Source organism: Pseudonaja textilis, chromosome 5 (assembly GCF_049901715.1).
Source record: "Pseudonaja textilis isolate UNSWEBS1 chromosome 5, rPseTex1.2, whole genome shotgun sequence".
NCBI lineage: Eukaryota > Metazoa > Chordata > Lepidosauria > Squamata > Elapidae > Pseudonaja > Pseudonaja textilis.
Window position 1 is genome coordinate 59,117,840 of NC_141994.1, and position 19,195 is coordinate 59,137,034.

General features: G+C 42.1%; 1 protein-coding gene and 1 long non-coding RNA gene across 3 annotated transcripts in view; one reads left to right on the plus strand and one right to left on the minus strand.

Annotated features, from left to right (window-relative positions):
• Positions 1-1,612: 1,612 nt before the first annotated feature.
• On the minus strand, positions 1,613-10,525 carry LOC148125667 (uncharacterized). Its single transcript, XR_015744014.1, has 4 exons — positions 10,404-10,525; positions 3,634-3,806; positions 2,085-2,179; positions 1,613-1,856 (listed from the first exon to the last, which is right to left on the minus strand). It is a non-coding gene; the product is annotated as an uncharacterized LOC148125667 (long non-coding RNA).
• A 102-nt stretch (positions 10,526-10,627) lies between these two features.
• Positions 10,628-19,195, plus strand: part of TMTC1 (transmembrane O-mannosyltransferase targeting cadherins 1) — a 143,969-nt gene continuing 135,401 nt past the window's right edge. The window contains exon 1 of one of the 2 annotated variants that reach the window (XM_026719721.2): positions 10,628-11,196. In XM_026719721.2, the coding sequence (XP_026575506.2) occupies positions 10,886-11,196 (311 nt within the window). In that variant the 5' untranslated portion in view covers positions 10,628-10,885. The remainder of the gene's footprint in view (positions 11,197-19,195) is intronic. The other variant, XM_026719800.2, reaches the window with a different exon arrangement.

The following is a 19,195-nucleotide window of genomic DNA, read 5'->3' on the forward strand; positions in this document are numbered from 1 at the left end:
ATGTCTTAGGTTTTCCTCCAGCAACATCAATTGGCATAGACTTTTGATTAAATGTACATATGGATTTACTCACGTTTCTTCCTTCTAAAGCACTCCGTCTAGCATTTTAATGAAGCTTATGGAATTTCTCGAGAATGGGGACTGTGGGAAGGAAGAGGGTAGACTAGGCAAATATGTAAGAGACTGAGCGTAACATTTATAATTTTGTTTTCAGTCATTGGGCCAATTGTTTGAAAAAACTGCTCCCAGGAAGGGAAAAAAATCCCTAATAAAAAAAAACTTTCTCTTCCAGAAATAATATTTTAATAACCCAGTTGTCAAAATTGACAAGACATAATCAATTAAAATCAATTTAACATTAACAGTGCAATCCTTAATGGGCTAACAATATGGACACACATTTTGGAGTGTGGCACATTAAGCCGAATTCCATTTTATCCCACAAACAAAGGAATTTTTTAGTATTGAAAAGACCAACAAGATATGCACAAATGTGTATGTATACACAATTGTATTTTTTATTATTCACAGAAAGCATGAAAACTATACATGTAGACAGACAGGCAAGCCCACCATTATAAGAACAAAGGTAAAATCAGGGTAAGATAAACTCCCAAATCATTTGGCTTTGATAAAATGACCATCATGCAATGGTAAAAGGCAGATTTACCATGAACAGCTTACATCCTGTGACAATACCTCTAACACCATCAAACATCAACATCTGGCTACCCCAGGTCCTTGGGGAGGCCCTTGATAGGTGGGTAAATCCAGCCTAACTATCTGGCTGACTGTGCAATGAATCAAAATCATTACATTCTACAGTCTCTGCTTTCCAGGAAATCTGTGTGGGGTTTTTGTAATATTCCCAATCAAATATAATTCTTTACTGCAGGTGTTCCCAACTCTGGGACTCACGAGTCATAATTACTGTCAGGATTCCGGCAGTTACCCAAATTAAATCATGAGTCTTGAGCCAAACTTCCAAAACTTCAAAAGGATTTATTGGGAGTTAACATGTCCGGCACTGCCTTGGGTGTAGCCAATTCTGAGACACATAAATTCATTGTCACCCTTGACCCTGGTTTTCCCCCACCTCCTGGGTGTATCGTAATTCATATTCTCCAATGGGACACATTCATAACCAAGAGTTATCAATCATGTTCTCCAGTTAGATATTTGCACAACAGAAACTTCAGTCACCTAGTTACTATCTCTGAAAAACGATTTGTGGAATGCACTTTCGATTTCCAAGTTGCCACACTGCTCTTTCAAACCCCCTTCCCTCCTTCCTTTCTGTTGGCAACTCTGAAAAGACCATAGAAATATTTTATGATTTTGATATTTACTTTTGCATAGGGTGTGAACATTGATTGAACATTTCCTAGGAGTGTGGGGCATAGAAAAGTTTGGGAACCCTTGCTTCAGTGCTTGTAGTCCATATCTAAAAGAACCGGCTCGGTGTCCTGGTTAAGGCACTGGGCTAAAAACTGGGACTTCTAGTCCTTCCTCGGGTACAGAGCCAGCTGAGTGATCTTATGCCAGTCCCTTTCTCTCAGCCCTAGGAAGGAAGCAATGGTAAACCATTTCTGAAATCTTGCCAAGAAAACTGCAGAAATCAGTCCAGGCAGTTGATTAATTTGAAGGTACACCATCACACACAAAATTACAATTATTTAGACATTATGGCAGAACAGAAAGTCTAATTACTTTTTGAGGGAGATGCAATACACACTGAGTGATGCAACAATGAAAAGTAATTTTCTTGCTTACATGTTTTTTCCTGTCTGATTTGTGCAGTGTGGAGGAAATGGTAATCCATTTCCAGCTCAGTGAATGCTCTGATTTTCTTCCTCCTTCAAGAAACATGGGGGAAAAAAAAGAAGTATCTACATCAAGAGTCTTGTGATGATTTTCTCAAGGGATCTTTACCAAATGGTATGACTCAGCTTCCCCAAGGAGCCCTTCTGATGGCCTTTGGCGATGCTGAGTGTAAACTGGAAGCAGCACATTTAGTTAATGGAAAGAGATGCAAATAGATCAAGTGATGTCAGAGCCAGAGGAGATGTTAAAATACAACATACCCTCATTTTCTTCTCTCTCCTTCTTTGCAATGTAGTTGTGGGGTTTGTGTCAGCACCAGAGGACTCTGTGTGGTCTAGTTGTCGTTTCATCATGTCTGTGCAGATATCAGACACAGTGATAAAGTAGCAGATGTATGAAAATAATTTCCCCATCTCTTCTACTGGCAATACCTGTCCTGGTCTAAAATGGCTGATATTTGCCTTATTCTGCTCTGCTTTGAAGACAGATTCCTGCCTATGAATCAATACCCCTGAAGGCTAAATCCTCACCTGAACAAATAACGCTCGGAGTAGCAAGAAAGTAAAGTGAAACTGAACCACAGCTTTCCATCCCTGAATATTGGACCCCCAAAATATTCAAAGTTCCCCATGCCTTGTCTGTCTCCGTTACTACATTCTTGGCAAATAGTATTTCCTATTTAGGGATAAATGATTTAGAAGAAAATGGCTGTTGTTTTTTCCAAATAAAAAGTAAGCCTGTTTCTGAGACTGATCCTGTAAGTCAGATGCATTCGAATGGGTTTAGACATTGCACCAAGCTGCAATATGACTCGCTTTCTCTTTGGCTTAGTGTGATGCAGTTTCTAAGCCACAGTTAACAGCTTGGCATGATGTGTGAACCCAAATAGTTGTGATTTCTTCAACTAAGCAAGGTCAAAGAAGGCAAGGCTTAACACAACGAAGACATTCACTACTCATCAGCTGAACAAAAGCAGAATAACAGAATAACAGAGTTGGGAGGGACCTTGAAGGTCTTCTAGTCCAACCCCCTGCTTAGGCAGGAAACCCTATACCATTTCAGCCAAATAGTTGTCCAATCTCTTCTTTAAAACTTCCAGTGTTGGAGCATTTACAACTTCTGGAGGCAAGTCATTCCACCAGTTAATTGTTTTCACTGTCATAAAATATTTCCTTAGTTCTAGGTTGCTTCTCTCCTTGATTAGTTTTCATCTATTGCTTCATGTCCTGCCTTCTGGTGCTTTGGAGAATAGGTTGGCCCATTCTTCTTTGTGGCAGCCCCTCAAATATGGGAACATTGCTATCATTCACCCCACGCCATTCTTTTCATTGTACTAGACATACCCAATTCATGCAACCACCCTTCATGTTTCAGCCTCCAGTCTCCTAATCATCTTTCTTGCTCTTCATTTGTAAGTTGATTGCCAAATCCCAGGACAGAGGTTAGTGCTGAGACTCCTGTGTTTAGCTGGCAATGTCCAAACAGACAATATTGCATTCAAGTCCCAATTGCTATTGTGTCACCTACAGAGCTAACAAACAAAAAATGATCACCCTAGGCTTCTTCTACACTGTATCTGTAGACAGTTTTGAACAACTGCTTTCTACACTGTGTGTTGGTAGGGATGGGATGGCAGAGAACCGTGAGAAAGAGACTGCAGAAAATATTCTTGATGGCTCCAGCGGGAAGCAAAGCTACAGTACTATCCTTAGGTTATAAAACACTTAGTGTATCTTACATTTTCTTTTTAAGGAAGGGAGTAAGAGGTATGATTGAATTGCTGTAAACAGAACTAATCCCCAGAAGTACCTGAAAATGAGATTAGTTGGTTCTAATGAAAGAAGGATCAGTAATGGACACCTTGATTTGCCAGAAGGTATCGTGCTGAGGAGAAGGCACATCTTTTTCATGTATTGTGGCATAAATCATTCCCATATTAACTGTTGGCTGAGTTTGCATATCACATCACAGTATGATGCAGTCTGAAATTCAAATACATTTCTTTGATAAGAGCAAGGCTCAATTTATCATAAAGGACTATCCAATTAATACCATATAACTAGAAGAGGAACATAGGATGGAGGTGGCTTTGATATTGTTGCAAGGGGTAATCAGTCAACAATCTAGACTGCTTGCACTGCCTTTTACTAGAAATAGGAGGAAGCAACTGCTGTTCCATAACTTGAGAAAGTTACAAAGTTTGTATGCTTTGTTTTCTCCCAATAGCAGAAAATGCATATAGGATTTCAGTAGACCAGCGTTTCTGAAACTTGGCAGTTTTTAAGATATGTGGATTATAACATCTTTGCTGAATGGGGAATTCTGGATGTTGAAGTCCACACATCTTAAAATTGCCATGTTTGAGAAATGCTGTGGTAGACCTTTGAATGGTCTACTGAATGACTGAGTGGCACAAACATTAAACCACATAGATCAAACAATCAAATTTGAGCCTAATTGGAGAGATTAACTTACAATTCAGTTTATTTATTTATATTACTTCTGTATTACACACACACAGACACAGACACACACACATAAATATACACTGCTCAAAAAAAAAATAAAGGGAACACTTAAACAACACAATGTAACTCCAAGTCAATCACACTTCTCTGAAATCAAACTATCCCCTTAGGTAGCAACACTGACTGACAATCAATTTCACATGCTGTGGTGCAAATGGAATAGACAAGAGGTGGAAAGCATAGGCAGTTAGCAAGACATCCCCAATAAAGGAGTGGTTCTGCAGGTGGTGACCACAGACCACTTCTCAGTTCCTACGCTTTCTGGCTGATGGTTTGGTCACTTTTGAATGCTGGCGGTGCTTTCACTCTAGTGGTAGCATGAGATGGAGTCTACAACCCACGCAAGTGGTTCAGGTAGTGTAGCTCATCCAGGATGGCACATCAATGCGAGCTGTGGCAAGAAGGTTTGCTGGGTCTGACAGCGTAGTATCCAGAGCATGGAGGCGCTACCAGGAGACAGGCCAGTACATCAGGAGATGTGGAGGAGGCCGTAAGAGGGCAACAACCCAGCATCTGGACTGCTACCTCCACCTTTGTGCAAGGAGGGAGGAGGAGCGCTGCCAGAGCCCTGCAAAATGACCTCCAGTGGGCCACAAATGTGCATGTGGCTGCTCAAACATTCAGAAACAGACTCCATGAGGGTGGTATGAGGGCCCAACGTGGGGGTTGTGCTTACAGCCCAACACTGTGCAGGATGTTTGGCATTTGCCAGAGAACACCAAGATTGGCAAATTTGCCACTGGCACCCTGTGCTTCACAGATGAAAGCAGGTTCACAGTGAGCATATGTTACAGACGTGACAGGGTCTGGAGACGCCGTGGAGAACGTTCTACTGCCAGCAACATTCTCCAGCATGACCAGTTTGGCAGTGGGTCAGTAATGGTGTGGGGTGGCATTTCTTTAGGGAGCCGTACAGCCCTTCAGGTGCTCGCCAGAGGTAGCCTGACTGCCTTAGGTACCGAGATGAGATCCTCAGACCCCTTGTGAGACCATATGCTGGTGCAGTTGGCCCTGGGTTCCTCCTAATGCACGACAATGCAAGACCTCATGTGGCTGGAGTATGTCAGCAATTCCTGCAAGATGAAGGCATTGGTGCTATGGACTGGCCTGGCAGTTCCCCAGACCTGAATCCAATTGAGCACATCTGGGGCATCATGTCTCGCTCCATTCACCAATGCCACGTTGCACCACAGACTGTCCAGGAGTTGGGGGATGCTTTAGTCCAGGTGTGGGAGGAGATCCCTCAGGAGACCATCTGCCACCTCATCAGAAGCATGCCCAGGCATTATAGGAAGGTCATACAGGCACGTGGAGGCCACACACACACTACTGAGCCTCATTTTGACTTGTTTTCAGGACATTACATCAAAGTTGGATTAGCCTGTAGTGTTTTTTTCCACTTTAATTTTGAGTGTAACTCCCAAATCCACACCTCCATGGGTTGCTAAATTTGATTCCCATTGATCATTTTTGTGTGATTTAGTTGTGACATTCAACTATGTAATGAACAAAGTATTTAATAAGAATATTTCATTAATTCAGATCTAGGATGTCTTATTTTTGTGTTCCCTTTATTTTTTTGACCAGTGTATATATACAATAACTCTGCAATGAACATATTGTATCCAACACACCTTCCTCTTTCTACACTCCCCATAACAACCACCCTGTCAGATGGGTTGGGTGGAGAGTGATTGGCCGAAATTTGAATTTGAACTCATGGTGTCTTGTTTTCTAGGTTGGTGTTTTTAACCATCAACCAAACTGATTCTCCATCCAGTTACATCACACAAACCCAAAACATTGAAGTAAACAAACTATGGTTCAGTTAACCATGAATAACCATGGCATAGAAACAAATCAGCAACAATGCGCTCACAAAGCCCTTCGAGGATAACTTCAGAATTATTGGATGAACAGAAGGGCCCGAAGTACCATCTAATATGATTTTGTTGGGGAGACTTTCAAATTTTATAGCTTGAGAAGGTGAACAGAGCCGATTACTTGCCTGGGAAAACTTTGCCCCTTACTAAATCTAAACACTGGGGGTTATCAGTCCAGCTTCTTTTATAAAAGCCTCTGTCAACTTTTAGTGAAGACACATGGGCACTATTTTATTCTGCTGTGACATTGGCTCACACAAGCTGGATATAACTCATTCCCCAATTGGTTCTCCTGCACCTCCTTTCCTCTCCGTGTTTATTTTGTTTTTACATGAATGATCACACATTTACTTTTAAACCTCCATCCCAGCTGTACAGACTGATTTATTCTCAATAGATCTATAATAATAGTTTTATAAGCTAACTCAATGAAATGCGCTTGGGAGACTGAATTCATTCAACTCTACCAGAGGTTCTCGGGCTAGCGCAGGGGAATTTTAAAGCTTGCACCACATGGCTTATTACCCTGCACACTCCTGCTATAACTGGTCATGATAAACCATGCATGACCTTTCTAATTCCTTGTTCTTTTTTTCTGCAATTGGAATGCTGTGTGGTTGTGTGTGCTTTGTATTATAATTTAAGAGGATCAAAAATGGCTCCCATTCTTTAATGAGTGTCCATGGAGCACCATTTGCATTTGGAGAAATTACCTCCATTACATCCCCTCAGAAATAACAAGGCTTCCACTGGAAACCTTACTCCAGGGTGAAGCCAGACACCATGGATTTGTAAACGGTGGGTTTATTGCTCATTATCTCGTGTGAATACAAAAGATCATTTCTAAGCAAACCACATGTAAATTCAGTCAATATTTTACAGGTAGTACTCAGTAATGGAACCTGCCCATCACAGCTGTAAGTCGTGACAGTCATAAATCATGGCACCTACATAACCAATCTGATTTTATGACTTCCTTTGTGGTAGATGTTTAAAAAACACAGCTAAAATGACCACCATTGTTGTTAAGCTTGGCAGGAGCTGCTGTAACTTTGGAACTTGGTCATAAGTGAGGGAGGTCTGCTGTAACTTTGAACACTTGCTAAGCCACTGGTTGCAAGTTGAGGACTACCTGTGACCCATTTTTAGGAAAATGATACAGCTAGTCCAAAATGGTCCACAATAGAAAATGATAAAAACAACATAAACACAAGTAAAAACACAAACAATAACAAACGCAAAAACCCAAGCCACCTGACATCTTAATTTGGGTCTCAAACTCACCTGCACTGAGGCTCTACTAACAACCTGGCCCTACAGCTGTGAGAAAAACCAGGTTCTACAGCCTTCTGGATGTGCAGCATGCTCAGAGTCATCTAAATCTTAACATGTTTGTAAAACATTTCTTTAATATTTAGAAGACTTACATTCTTCTACAGTGTAGAATATTCTGGATATTATGCCATTCCAGGTAGTGATTTGGAAGTTTCAGAAATAAACCCTGAAAAGAGTCAGTTTGCTCTAGTAGTTAAAGTACTAGCATAGAAACCACGAACCTGTGAGTTCTAGTTCTGCCTTAGCAATAGCAATAGCATGTATACTTGTATGTCACTTCATAGTGCTTTACAGACCTCTCTAAGCGATTTACAGAGTCAGCCTATTGCCCCCAACAATCTGGGTCCTCATTTTACTGACCTTGGAAGGATGGAAGGCTGAGTCAACCTTGAGCCTGGTGAGAATCGATCTGCCAAATTGCAGTCAGTCAGTAGCCTGAAGTACTGCACTCTAACCACTGCGCCACCATGGCTCTTTCTCTTAGGAATGAAAACCATCTTGGTGCCTTTGGGTCAGTCACCCCCCTCAGCCCCCACCCACCTCTCAGGGTGGCTGTTGTAGGGAAAACACGAGGAAGGGGTATTGTATCCGTTCATGTTCATACATTATTTATACATATAAAAAATCTAAACAAAAAAATTGGAAGTGTCTTCTAGCACATAGTATTTAGGATGAAACAGTCAATCATTAATGGTTGAGTGGCTTCCAGCACCCTTGAAGAAACAGATGGTGTAGATCCATTTTAATCAAGTTGCAAAGCTGGAGTGAGATGGAGATAGTTTTAGCTGTGATTTGGAATTGACTTTGCCCATTCCCTTCCCGTAGACCAACGTTTTCTCCATCTGAGCAACTTTTAAGATGTGTGGACTTCAATTCCAGAATTCCCCAGCATGTTGAAGTTGAAAAACACCACCTCAGATCTTTTAATGTGGCTTGTTTAAGGACACCCTGCCATTTTATTTTACAGCTTAATGTAGCTTTCCTATGTAGTTGCTTAATTTGCTTACAGTGGAGGTGGTAGGATGGGGTCCAAAACATCTGGCAGTACATCTGGACTTGCTTCTAAAAGCTGAAAAATGGAATGTCTTTAGGATGTACCATCCTCACCAACCACAGCGACAGTAATAGCACTGATGGATTGTCATCAGGTCAGTGGCAATTCTTAACCAGCACATTACTTGCTCTATATTAAGGTTGGTGCTCAAAGTGGCCCTTCTAAGGATTAGGAATAGTTAATCAACAGAATTGGATCGCTTCTCTTCCCACTCCAGAGGGGAAAAAAAACAGAACAAAGTCACCCCTAACATTTCAGGAACAAGCATTTTACAGACTTTCTGGAATGGTTCATTCAATCAATCAGAATAGAGCTGGAAGGGTCCCTGGAAGGCTTCTAGCCCAACTCCCTGTGAGTCCAATCCCGATGCTCTAGTCAAGCCCTATACTACAGCATTTCAGACAAATGACTGTCCAATCTATCCTTAAAGATCTCCAGCGAAGAAGTACTGAAGGCAAACTGTTCCACTTGTTGTCCCGGATGTGCTTTTTTCAAGAGGCAATGGAAGTTTCTGGGGTTTTTTTTGAAGACATTTCGCTTCTTATCCAAGAAGCTGAAGAAGCTTCCTGGATGAGAAGTGAAATGTCTTCAAAGAAAAACCAGAAAGTCCAGCTGCCTGGACCTGGATGACTGAGAATCTCCACAGACATGTTCCACTGTTTAATTGTTTTCATTTCTCCTTAATTCCAGGTTGCTTCTCTCCTTGATTAATTTCCATCCATTGTTTCTTGTCCTGCCCCCAGGTGCTTTGGAAAAATAAGTTGATCCCCTCCTCTTTGTGGCAACCCCTCAAATACTGGGACACTCCTATCATGTCACCCCTAGTTCTTCTTTTCTCTAGACTAGCCAAAACACAGTCCCAGCAACCATTCTTCATCTGTTTTAGACTCCAGGCCTTTAATCATCTTAATTGCTCTTCTCTGCACTTTTCCCAAAGTCTCAACATCTTTTCTTTGGTAATGTGATGACCAAAACTGGATGCTTTGCGTTAGATCTCATTAATGACTCTCATTCTGTCAAGGACCTCGGAGTACTCATATCAAATGACCGAAGTGCCAGAGCTCACTGTAACAGCATTGCCAAAAAGGCATTAAGGGTTATACATCTAATCTTACGAAGCTTCTCCTCTGGAAATATTGAATTGCTAAGAAGGGCATTCAAAACCTTTGCTAGACCAAGACTCGAATAGAACTCATCTGTCTGGAACCCGCACTGTATATCAGACATTAATACAATTGAGCGAGTCCAGAAGTATTTCACGAGAAGAGTGCTACGCTCCTCTGCTCGCAACAGAATATCCACCCTATTATCACTAGGCTTGAGATTTTGGGCTTGGACAATCTTGAACTACGCCGCCTAGGGTTGGACTTAAGCGTAGTACACAAAATTGTTCTGCTACAATGTCCCCCAAAGTCAATGCCTACTTCAGCTTCAACCGCAACAACACAAGAGCGCACAGAACAGATACAAACTCAAGGTAAACCACTCCAAACTTGATTGCAGAAAGTATGACTTCAGCAACAGAGTGGTCAATGCCTGGAATGCACTACCTGACTCTGTTGTTATATCCTCAATCCGCCCACTCCTTTCACCTTAAACTATCCACTATTGACTTTACCCCATTCCTAAGAGGTCTTTAAGGGACGTGCATAAGTTCACCGTCGTGCCTACAGTCCCTGTCCTATTGTCCCCATTTATTCGTATCTATTTCCCGCATTCTTACTCATGTTTATACTTATACCCATCATCTTGAAAGCGAATGACAAATCAAATACATACATAAAAATAAATAAATAAATCAATGCGGAACGCCTGGATTGGATTTCTATTTGCTGGCAGGCAGCGTCGCGTCTGAATCCCGACGCCGGAGAGGGAGACAGTATCTAACCAAGGGTCTAAACTTTTTTGAGGAAGGCGGGGGAGAAAGCGCCGTCCACCTCACCCCAAGTCCAGCTTCCAAGCAGGGGAGGGCCGGCCCGCGTGCCGTGCGGAGCATGCGCGCTGCGGTAGGAGGGAGGGGAGAGGGACGGAGCGGCGTGGGGAGGGGAGGGGAGGGAGAGAGGCGGCCGCTGTTTATTTGCAGCCGGCCAGGCGGAGCAGCGGCAGAGCGCGAGCGACGGGAGCGGCTGCCTCGCCTGCCTTGTCGGGGTAGGGAGGAGGGCGGAGGGGCTATGCAGGCGCGGGGCGAAGATGAGCTCGGGGGATGCTCCGCGGAGCAAGGCAGTTAGCCGGGCGAGTGTAGCGGCCGCCCCTTCCACGGGATGGGGTCGGCGAGCGGGAGCCGGAGCAGCCGAACGCCGCTGCCCCAGCGGCGGTGGTGGTTAGCCCGGGCTGGGCGGCCCGGGCGTTGCGGGGCTGCGGCGAGTGCCGCGCTTGTGGCCGCTCTCTGCTATTGGAACTCGCTGCAGGGCGAGTTCGTGCACGACGACGTGTGGGCGATTGTCAACAACCCGGACGCGAGACCGGGAGCCTCGCCGCTGCTGGCTGCCTTCTCCAACGACTTCTGGGGCAAAGGCATGGGCGAGAACACCAGCCACAAGTCTTACCGCCCGCTCTGCGTCCTCACCTTCAGGTAAGCCGCCGCCGCCGCCGCCAAGCCCCGCGCCCCGCACACGGCTCGTGGGAAAAGCTGAGGCGCGGCAAGACACGGAACTCCCGCGCTTGCTCTTAACAGCGCCCGAAGCGCCGGCTGGAGCCCTCAAACACCCTCCGTCTCCGGCACTGCAGGGTACTCAACGCCGACCCGAGTATCTGCTCTTGGGATAATCCCTCCCTGGGGTGGATAGATCGCTCTTTTTATAAGGAGAAAGGGACGGCGCGTTTGGGTCCCGATTTGCTAGAAGGTTGTTCTTACTTCACTAGACCAGAGGTCTCCAACTTTAAGACTTGTGGATTTCCCACCCCACCCCAAAGTTTTTATTTATTTATTTATTTATTTATTTATTTATTTTTTACACATCTCTTCACCTGAGCAACGTGATTCCAGATTACATTATTGATACATAATCATGGTTACACTTTCAACTTTCTTAATTAATATCACTTCAAATGATTATTCATTTGACTTATCTTGAGATAAATTTCCCCTTTCATATTTCAATTCATTAATTCAACATCAAAATCATTTCATCCTCACGTATATTTTCAATTCTTTATCCCCTGTTATTTCCATTTTCAGCTTACCACCTATTTTATGTTACCTTATGTATTGTTATCATCTATAACTTTCTCAAGACCAATATATAATTATAAAGCATAACTGACTGGAGAATTCTGGGAGTTGAAGTCCACAAGTCTTAAAGTTGCCAAGTTTGGAGGAACCCCTGAACTGGACTGTGAAGTAATTGGTGGATAAATAGACCCTGCCCCCCAACTTTTAAAGTCTTTTGGTTTGGGGGACTTCTCTTCAAGTCCTGCCTAGGAGATAGCTGATATGGGCATAGAGGAGAGTTTGGAGGCTGGCAGTCACTTGGTTGCTGCCTTGCCAACTTTCATTCCTAACGGTGATTTCTGGAATGTTTGCTGAGGAAGCAGGGAATTAGTTCCCTTGGACACCGACCCAGAAAATCAGCACAAACTTCTCCCTCCTTGGTTTTTCTTGAGGGAGGTGTTCGTTGCACTCTGCGCACGGTTGGGGGGACACTGTTTTCCTCAGCCTGCTTTGCAAATCTCCTTCTTTTTCCAGTGTACGGAGGGCAGGGGGTGGGGGATGGAGAAAGTGAAAGGCTTGTTGGCTTGGCACTAGAGATCAGCCAGCATGCACAGGTTTAAGGTGCCATTGAGAAATTCCTACCTAAAATTGGGATTGCTACTTATGGATACTCAGATGAGTGTGGAATAACATATTCTATACAAATGTATTGAAAGCATTGTATACATTTTATACAGATGTGTAGAATAGGCTGGATGGAATAATATACGAGGGGTGTGTATAAAAGGAGGAGACAGGTCTCTGCCTGGAGTAACTCAAAGAGTAGAAAATGTGGACTAAAAGAGGCCATAGAGAATAAAAGGAAGGGCATGGGGTCAATTTTGTACTCAGGAGTTGGGATCAGGAGGATTGCTGTCTAACCAGCACCCAGAGAAGGATGGCTACTGACTTATGCATAGAGATTTCTCTCTTGTTTTGCATGTAAATTGGGAAAATACCCTGAGTGGCATAGAAGAAATGCATTATGGATGCTGATGGCACCCATAATATAAGGTTAGACTAAGGTCAAGGTCAATGCCTTTCCCTGATGCATCTTAGTTGATCTTCCTGTACAGGTTTAGTTGCTGCCCCAACTCTTTCCTCTGACCTCCAACTCAGTGCTTGTATTATGGGTAGGACCTTTGCTATGCTCACAGAATACACCTGAACCCCATGCAGTCGAGCTGTGCTGCGTGAACCCAGCGTACATGTTTAATCTATGCTTTTGTTTGTACAACACACTAAACCACAAATTATCCAACCGCATTTCAGTCTACATGCAAACATGCAAACGCTATTCCAGAGGGTCCATATGTGGCTCAGTGTATTGTGCAAACCCAGGAAATTGTGTTTGGTGTATGGCTATGTTAGCGATAGTTGAAAATGTCAGGTTAAGGCAGCCTCTGTTTCACCCAGACTTTTAAATTGGATAATAACTTAATAGCTAAAAGGACTGGACCTCTTCTTTCTTTGCTCCCTCTTTATTCTTTGTTTCTGTCCCAGAGTTGGATAAAGAAGTGTTTTTTTAAAAAAATGTGGTGACCAGTGATTCAAAATGTTTTACTACTGGTTCTGTGGGCATGGCTTGGTCGGTGTGGTGTGGCTTGGTAGGCATGGCTTGGTGGGCGTGGCAGGGGAAGGATACTGCAAAATCTCCATTCCCTCCCCACCCCACTAACCTGCTTTGCAGCTTCGTTCCCCTGTGCAGGGCAACAAAAGAAGACCCAGCTGGGACTTGGGAGGCAGAGAATAGATGAGGGCGGGATCAGTCAGAGGTGGTATTTGCTGGTTCTCCGAACTACTCAAAATTTCCATTACCAGTTCTCTAGAACTGGTCAGAACCTGCTGAATGCCACCACTGGAGATGACCTTTTCAGGAGAATTGTGTGGCCTTAAGTATTTTCCTTTGGGGAAACTTTTCTCAAAGATTAATGTCATTGTTTATTTTTTCTTTGTATAAAGATTCTTATCTATTTCCTCTTAATGCCAAAGGAGCCCTTCCTTTCCTTTAATTTCCATGGCTTACTGCTTTTGCCTCAGAGTCTCTGATCTGTTTTCCATTTGTCTTCTAGAGTCATAACTTCTGAGCATATTATCCTTCTGCCATTCTTGGATCCGTCTTTGTTTTTAACATTTGCCCACAGTTGCCTTTATGGAGCCAGGCAGTTGTATGCTTAATCAAACTATATGTCCATGTGTTTGTTCATTAAAATAGAACCTTTATAAATATAAATACAAGACTAGGCATATAAAATAAATTAATATCTTTTTAGTGCTGACATAATTTTATTCCCCCCCCCCGTTGACTTAATGCACTCATATAGTTTTGATTTAAGCTGAAAGTTTCCCACTCAATAGAGTTTTGGATGAAGAAAGCTGTCTTGCCCCTAATTATGGCTATTAGGCTATCTTGACCAGTTTTACATTATCTGATTGACAGCAGCTCTGTAGGGTATCAGATAGAGAAAAGGCTTTCCTATTACTTTTCACCTGTCAAACACAAGAGACCAGATCCACATATATAGAGTTCAAGTTAGCTGCTTCATTGTATTCCGCCTATAATACAGGAATCTCCTGAGACTGCTTGCCTTTCCTTAGGAACAGATTGATAAGGGTTCCATGGAACTTGTGGAATAGGGGTTAATACAGGAGTGTAGTACTCTTCTCGTGAAATACTTCTGGACTCGCTCGATTGTATTAATGTCTGATATGCAGTGTGGATTCCAGACTGATGAGCTGTATTCAAGTATTGGTCTGGCAAAAGTTTTGTATGCTCTAGTTAGCAATTCGATATTTCCGGAGGAGAAGCTTTGTAAGATTAGATTTACAACTCTTAATGCCTTTTTGGCAATGCTGTTACAGTGAGCTCTGGTGCTTAGGTCATTTGATATGAGAAATCCAAGGTCCTTGACAGAGTGAGGATCATCAACGAGGTCATATCAGCCTAGTTTGTATTTGGTGTACTGATTTTTTTTACCAATGTGTAGGACAGAACATTTGTTGGTTGAGATTTGGAGTTGCCAATTGTTTGACCATTCAGACACCATAATCAAGGTCGCTTTGAAGGACAGTAGCATTGTCGGTGGTGTTGAATAGTTTTACGTCATCCACAAAGAGGACACAGTTGCTTATAAGGTGATCGCAAAGGTCATTATCCATTGAAACTCGATGCAGGGAGATCCAGGGCTGATAGAAGGAAGGGTTTTTACACACAGTACATGTGGCTGTGGATAGGGAGCTTACTGTGTCTGGAGATTTAGGATCTTTGGTTCTGGATGGAATTGCACTGCCTCAGACTCGGTATTCCATATTCTTGGGGTCTTCCTAGACTCACAACTCCTGCTGTTGTGAGTGTATCTTGGACATAATCAGTGACAGCTTCATGCAGAATCAGCTGCAGAGTGCTAGGCAGTTTGCTCTCTGATGGCAGACAGAAAGCCTGCTCTACTTTGGGGAGCAACAGGCAGGGCTAGTAAAAACATTTTGTAAAAGTACAGGTAAAGGTTGCATTCACTGTATTGTTGTTGAGAGAGATATGAATCCTTCAATCAACATGGCTTTGTCTCTACTTCAGTTTCAGCCACTGCATTCTTTGTGCTCACCTAGTATTTTTTTCCATCAGTATCTTCTCTCAGCTATAGATAGATTCAATTGTTAGAAGAAAGGGAGATACTTTAGATCTAGAATCATATTTTCACAAATGTTGCATAGGTGACCATTCTTGTCTTTTAGACCATCTGCTATATATTTCATGGTTCAATAATGGAGCAGACAAATGGGTTTAGCAGCTGGTATCTAAACCAGCTGGTTACCTTTCTTCTTGAATTACTAAACAAAGTTCTTGAGTTCTAGGACCTAGAGAATTGGATGTGAGTTTGCTGGATGTTTCTGGCTTATATTGACTTAACCTAGATCATTTGTTGACATACGCTTGGGAACATTGTAATCATACATGTTTGCTATTGATCAGGTTTCACAAAATCAAAAGCCTGTCATCTTCTTTGACCCGCCCCATTCATTCCTTTTCTTAAGTATGTTTCCTTAATCTGTTCTTCTTAAGATTCTTATAACCCTCAGTCAACACAGAGTCTAAGGATTATGGGAAATTGGGATCCAATAAATTTAAAGGGGATCAGATTGGAAGAAGCTGGCTTAATGCATGGGCAAATTGTACTGATGTTGAATGCTAATCTATGGCTTTACTTTTGTCCCATTGGTATCCCAGCACATCTGTACATTTGTCTTTGATAGTTAGGATTCAGACTTTCTAGTTTAATACATCTCATCTGGTAAATTGCTCTCGCTTTGTCTTTTGGACAAGCGTATCCAACGACAAATTGCTGCTTTCGTCACGCTGTTGGTAAATGCACAATAAGAGTAAAATCAGATGTAGAACTTTAGCTGTAGGCATTCATGGAGCAAACTTCCTGATGTCATGACCCAAACTTCATCTCTTATATATTTGGGTGTGACATCACAAAGCAAATAGGAAAAAATGCATTGTGATGCTGTCATTGTGTCTACCTGCGGAAGCTTCCGTTTTTTAGCATTAGCACTTAGACTTATATATCGCTCCATAATTTTTACAGCACTGTTTGGACAGTTTACAATGTCAGCGTATTGCCCCCAACAATCTGGATCCTCATTTTACCAACCTTGGAAGGATGGGAGGCTGAGTCAACCCCAAACTTTTGGCTGTGGGCAGAGTCAACCTGCAATTCTGCATTCTACCCACTGTGCCACCTGGGTTTTTACTTAAATAATTGTGTATGCATTAATTTATATTCAAAGATATTTATCTTGTTTCTCCTGCTATTTTGTGTATTATCACCAAACATTACCAACTGGAAAAATGATTGCTTTAATACATCTTGTGTTTTTTGTCATTGAAATATCCTTACCTTTCATAATCCTGTTTAAATTTGGCTTTACCTTTATTCCTAGGATTAATTTCTTTTAATTATTCACTACAGTGCCCATTTTTATTTATTCCTGAGCCCTAGTAATCACTGCCTTCAATTTTTGGTTTTCAGTTGAAAATCTAAGGACGAAAAGTTCAGGTTAACATCATCCCTGTTTCATTAAAACTCAGGTCGAAAGGAAATTTTCTGAAGAGGCTGGTTGTTTAAACCAGTGGCTCCCAACCTTTTGGGCACCAGGGGCTGGTTCTGTGGAGAGAGATTTTTTCACGGACCAGAGGGAGCATGATTTCACGTGCTGTCTGCATCCTGAGGGTGGGGCTTGCTTCTTTGCACGACCTGGTTTCTGGCATGCCACAGACTGGTGCAAGTCCACAAACTGGAGGGTGGAAACCCCTGGTTTAAACTAACCGTACCTTAAATTTCCCACAGTTCTCCAGGACAGCAGTAGACATCAGAAAATTAAAATGTTGGCTCTAATAATTAGTACTTCTCAGAAGGGCAGTGAGGGGCATCATCCTTAGCTCCTGGAATATGATGGTGTCAATTGGGGGACACGGTGGCTCAGTGGCTAAGATGCTGAGCTTGTCGATCAGAAAGGTTGGCAGTTTGGCAGTTCGAATCCTTAGCACTGTGTAATGGAGTGAGCTTCCATTACTTGTCTCAGCTTCTGCCAACCTAGAAGTTCAAAAGCATGTAAAAATGCAAGTAGAAAAATAGGGACCACTTTGGTGGGAAGGTAACAGAATTCCGTGTGCCTTCGGCATTTATTCATGCTGGCCACATGACCATGGAGACGTCTTCGGACAGCACTGGCTCTTTGGCTTTGTAATGGAGATGAGCACTGCCCCCTAAAGCTGGAAATGACTAGCATGTATGTGTGAGGGGAACCTTTACCTTCAATCATCAATTCACAGTTGATGATGCAGCCTTCAGATTTATTGAAGACGAGAGGCTATATTGGTGTGATTTTGTAGTTAATTGATCATGCTTTTTGAATTAATTTGTTAACAGTACTAGAACCTTACCAGAAATTAGTAACTGTGTCAAGGACCCATAGAAGAATAGAGGGGAGACGGATAAATTTACAACCATTTATTTAGTGGCCATTCAAAGTTAAAACAGCACTGAAAAATGTGACATGGCTATTTTTCACACTTAATGACTGTTGTGGCATTCCCATGGTTATATGATCGAAATTTGGATGCTTGGCAACTGGTATGTATTTATGATGGTTTCAGTGTCTCAGGGTCACCTTTTGTGACTTTCTGTTAAGTAAAATCAATGGGGAAGCCAGATTCACTTTACAACGGTGTCAATAACTTAACAACTGCCATAATTCACGTAACAACTGTGGAAAGAGGTCGTAAAAAGGGGCAGAATTCACTTAACAACTGTCTTGCTTAGCAACATAAATTTTAGACTCAGTTGTTGTAAGTCAAGGACTGTGTGTGTGTGTGAGAGAGAGAGAGAGAGAGAGAAAGAGAAAGAAAGAGGGAGAGAAAAAGAGGGAGAAGGAGATTTAACTGGAATTTTTCATTTCTCTGATTTCATTTCTCTGATTTTTCTTGTGCCTAGGGAATTGACTGTTTATTTTGTTTGTTGGCAGGAGAAGGAAGAATATTTTTTCCCTACACTGTATACTAATTACTACTTCTCTTTCTTTAAAGGAGAATTGTATTTCTATTTTTGGCATCACATCAGACTTCTTAATCCTGCCAAAAAACCATGCTGTTTTTTAAAAAAAATACATGACATGCACATTGAGACTTTTTTCTGTAGTTTCATCACCATCAAGATAACATCTGGGCAACTAGAACCTGACGCAGCATTCATACCAAGGTTCACTTTGTGCAATAAAAAGCAAGTAAGATACCACAAAAGTCTTAGATCAGAAAATTTAATGGGGAAGAGATTAGAGTTCTCTGTTTCTGATTGGCTATTTGCCAGCTCATTTGCACTGTGACAATCTTATCCCCAGGAAGTTCTCAGGAATAAGAAATGATTTTCTTCTAAGATACGTCACTGTGTGACAAGAGCTTCCACAGAACACAGTGTCACGGTATCAGTGTTGCTATATAAATAGAATACTCATCTGAATGCAGTCTTAAGTTTGCGGTCTTAATTAGGAAGGAAGCACCATTAATTTCATTGAAACCTGTTTCCTATTTTTCTTTATCTTAACTGAAATTAAAGTGCAATTTCCTGGGCTGTCTATTTCTTGTGTCTTTGATTTTTTCCCTAGCTTCTTCTTTGGTTTGGTTTGATTCTTAGCAGGTTTTTCAACACTCCGTCCATTTCCTCCTTATTTTCAAATTTTCCCGTGTTTCTTATGAAACCATGTTGCTAAAACTTTTAGATCAAATTCCCTACATACGTCTTAGTGAATATTGCTGGTTCTCTCCAAAATATATGGCAAACAGATATTTCTTAAAGGATGTGAGAATTGCCTTAAATTATGA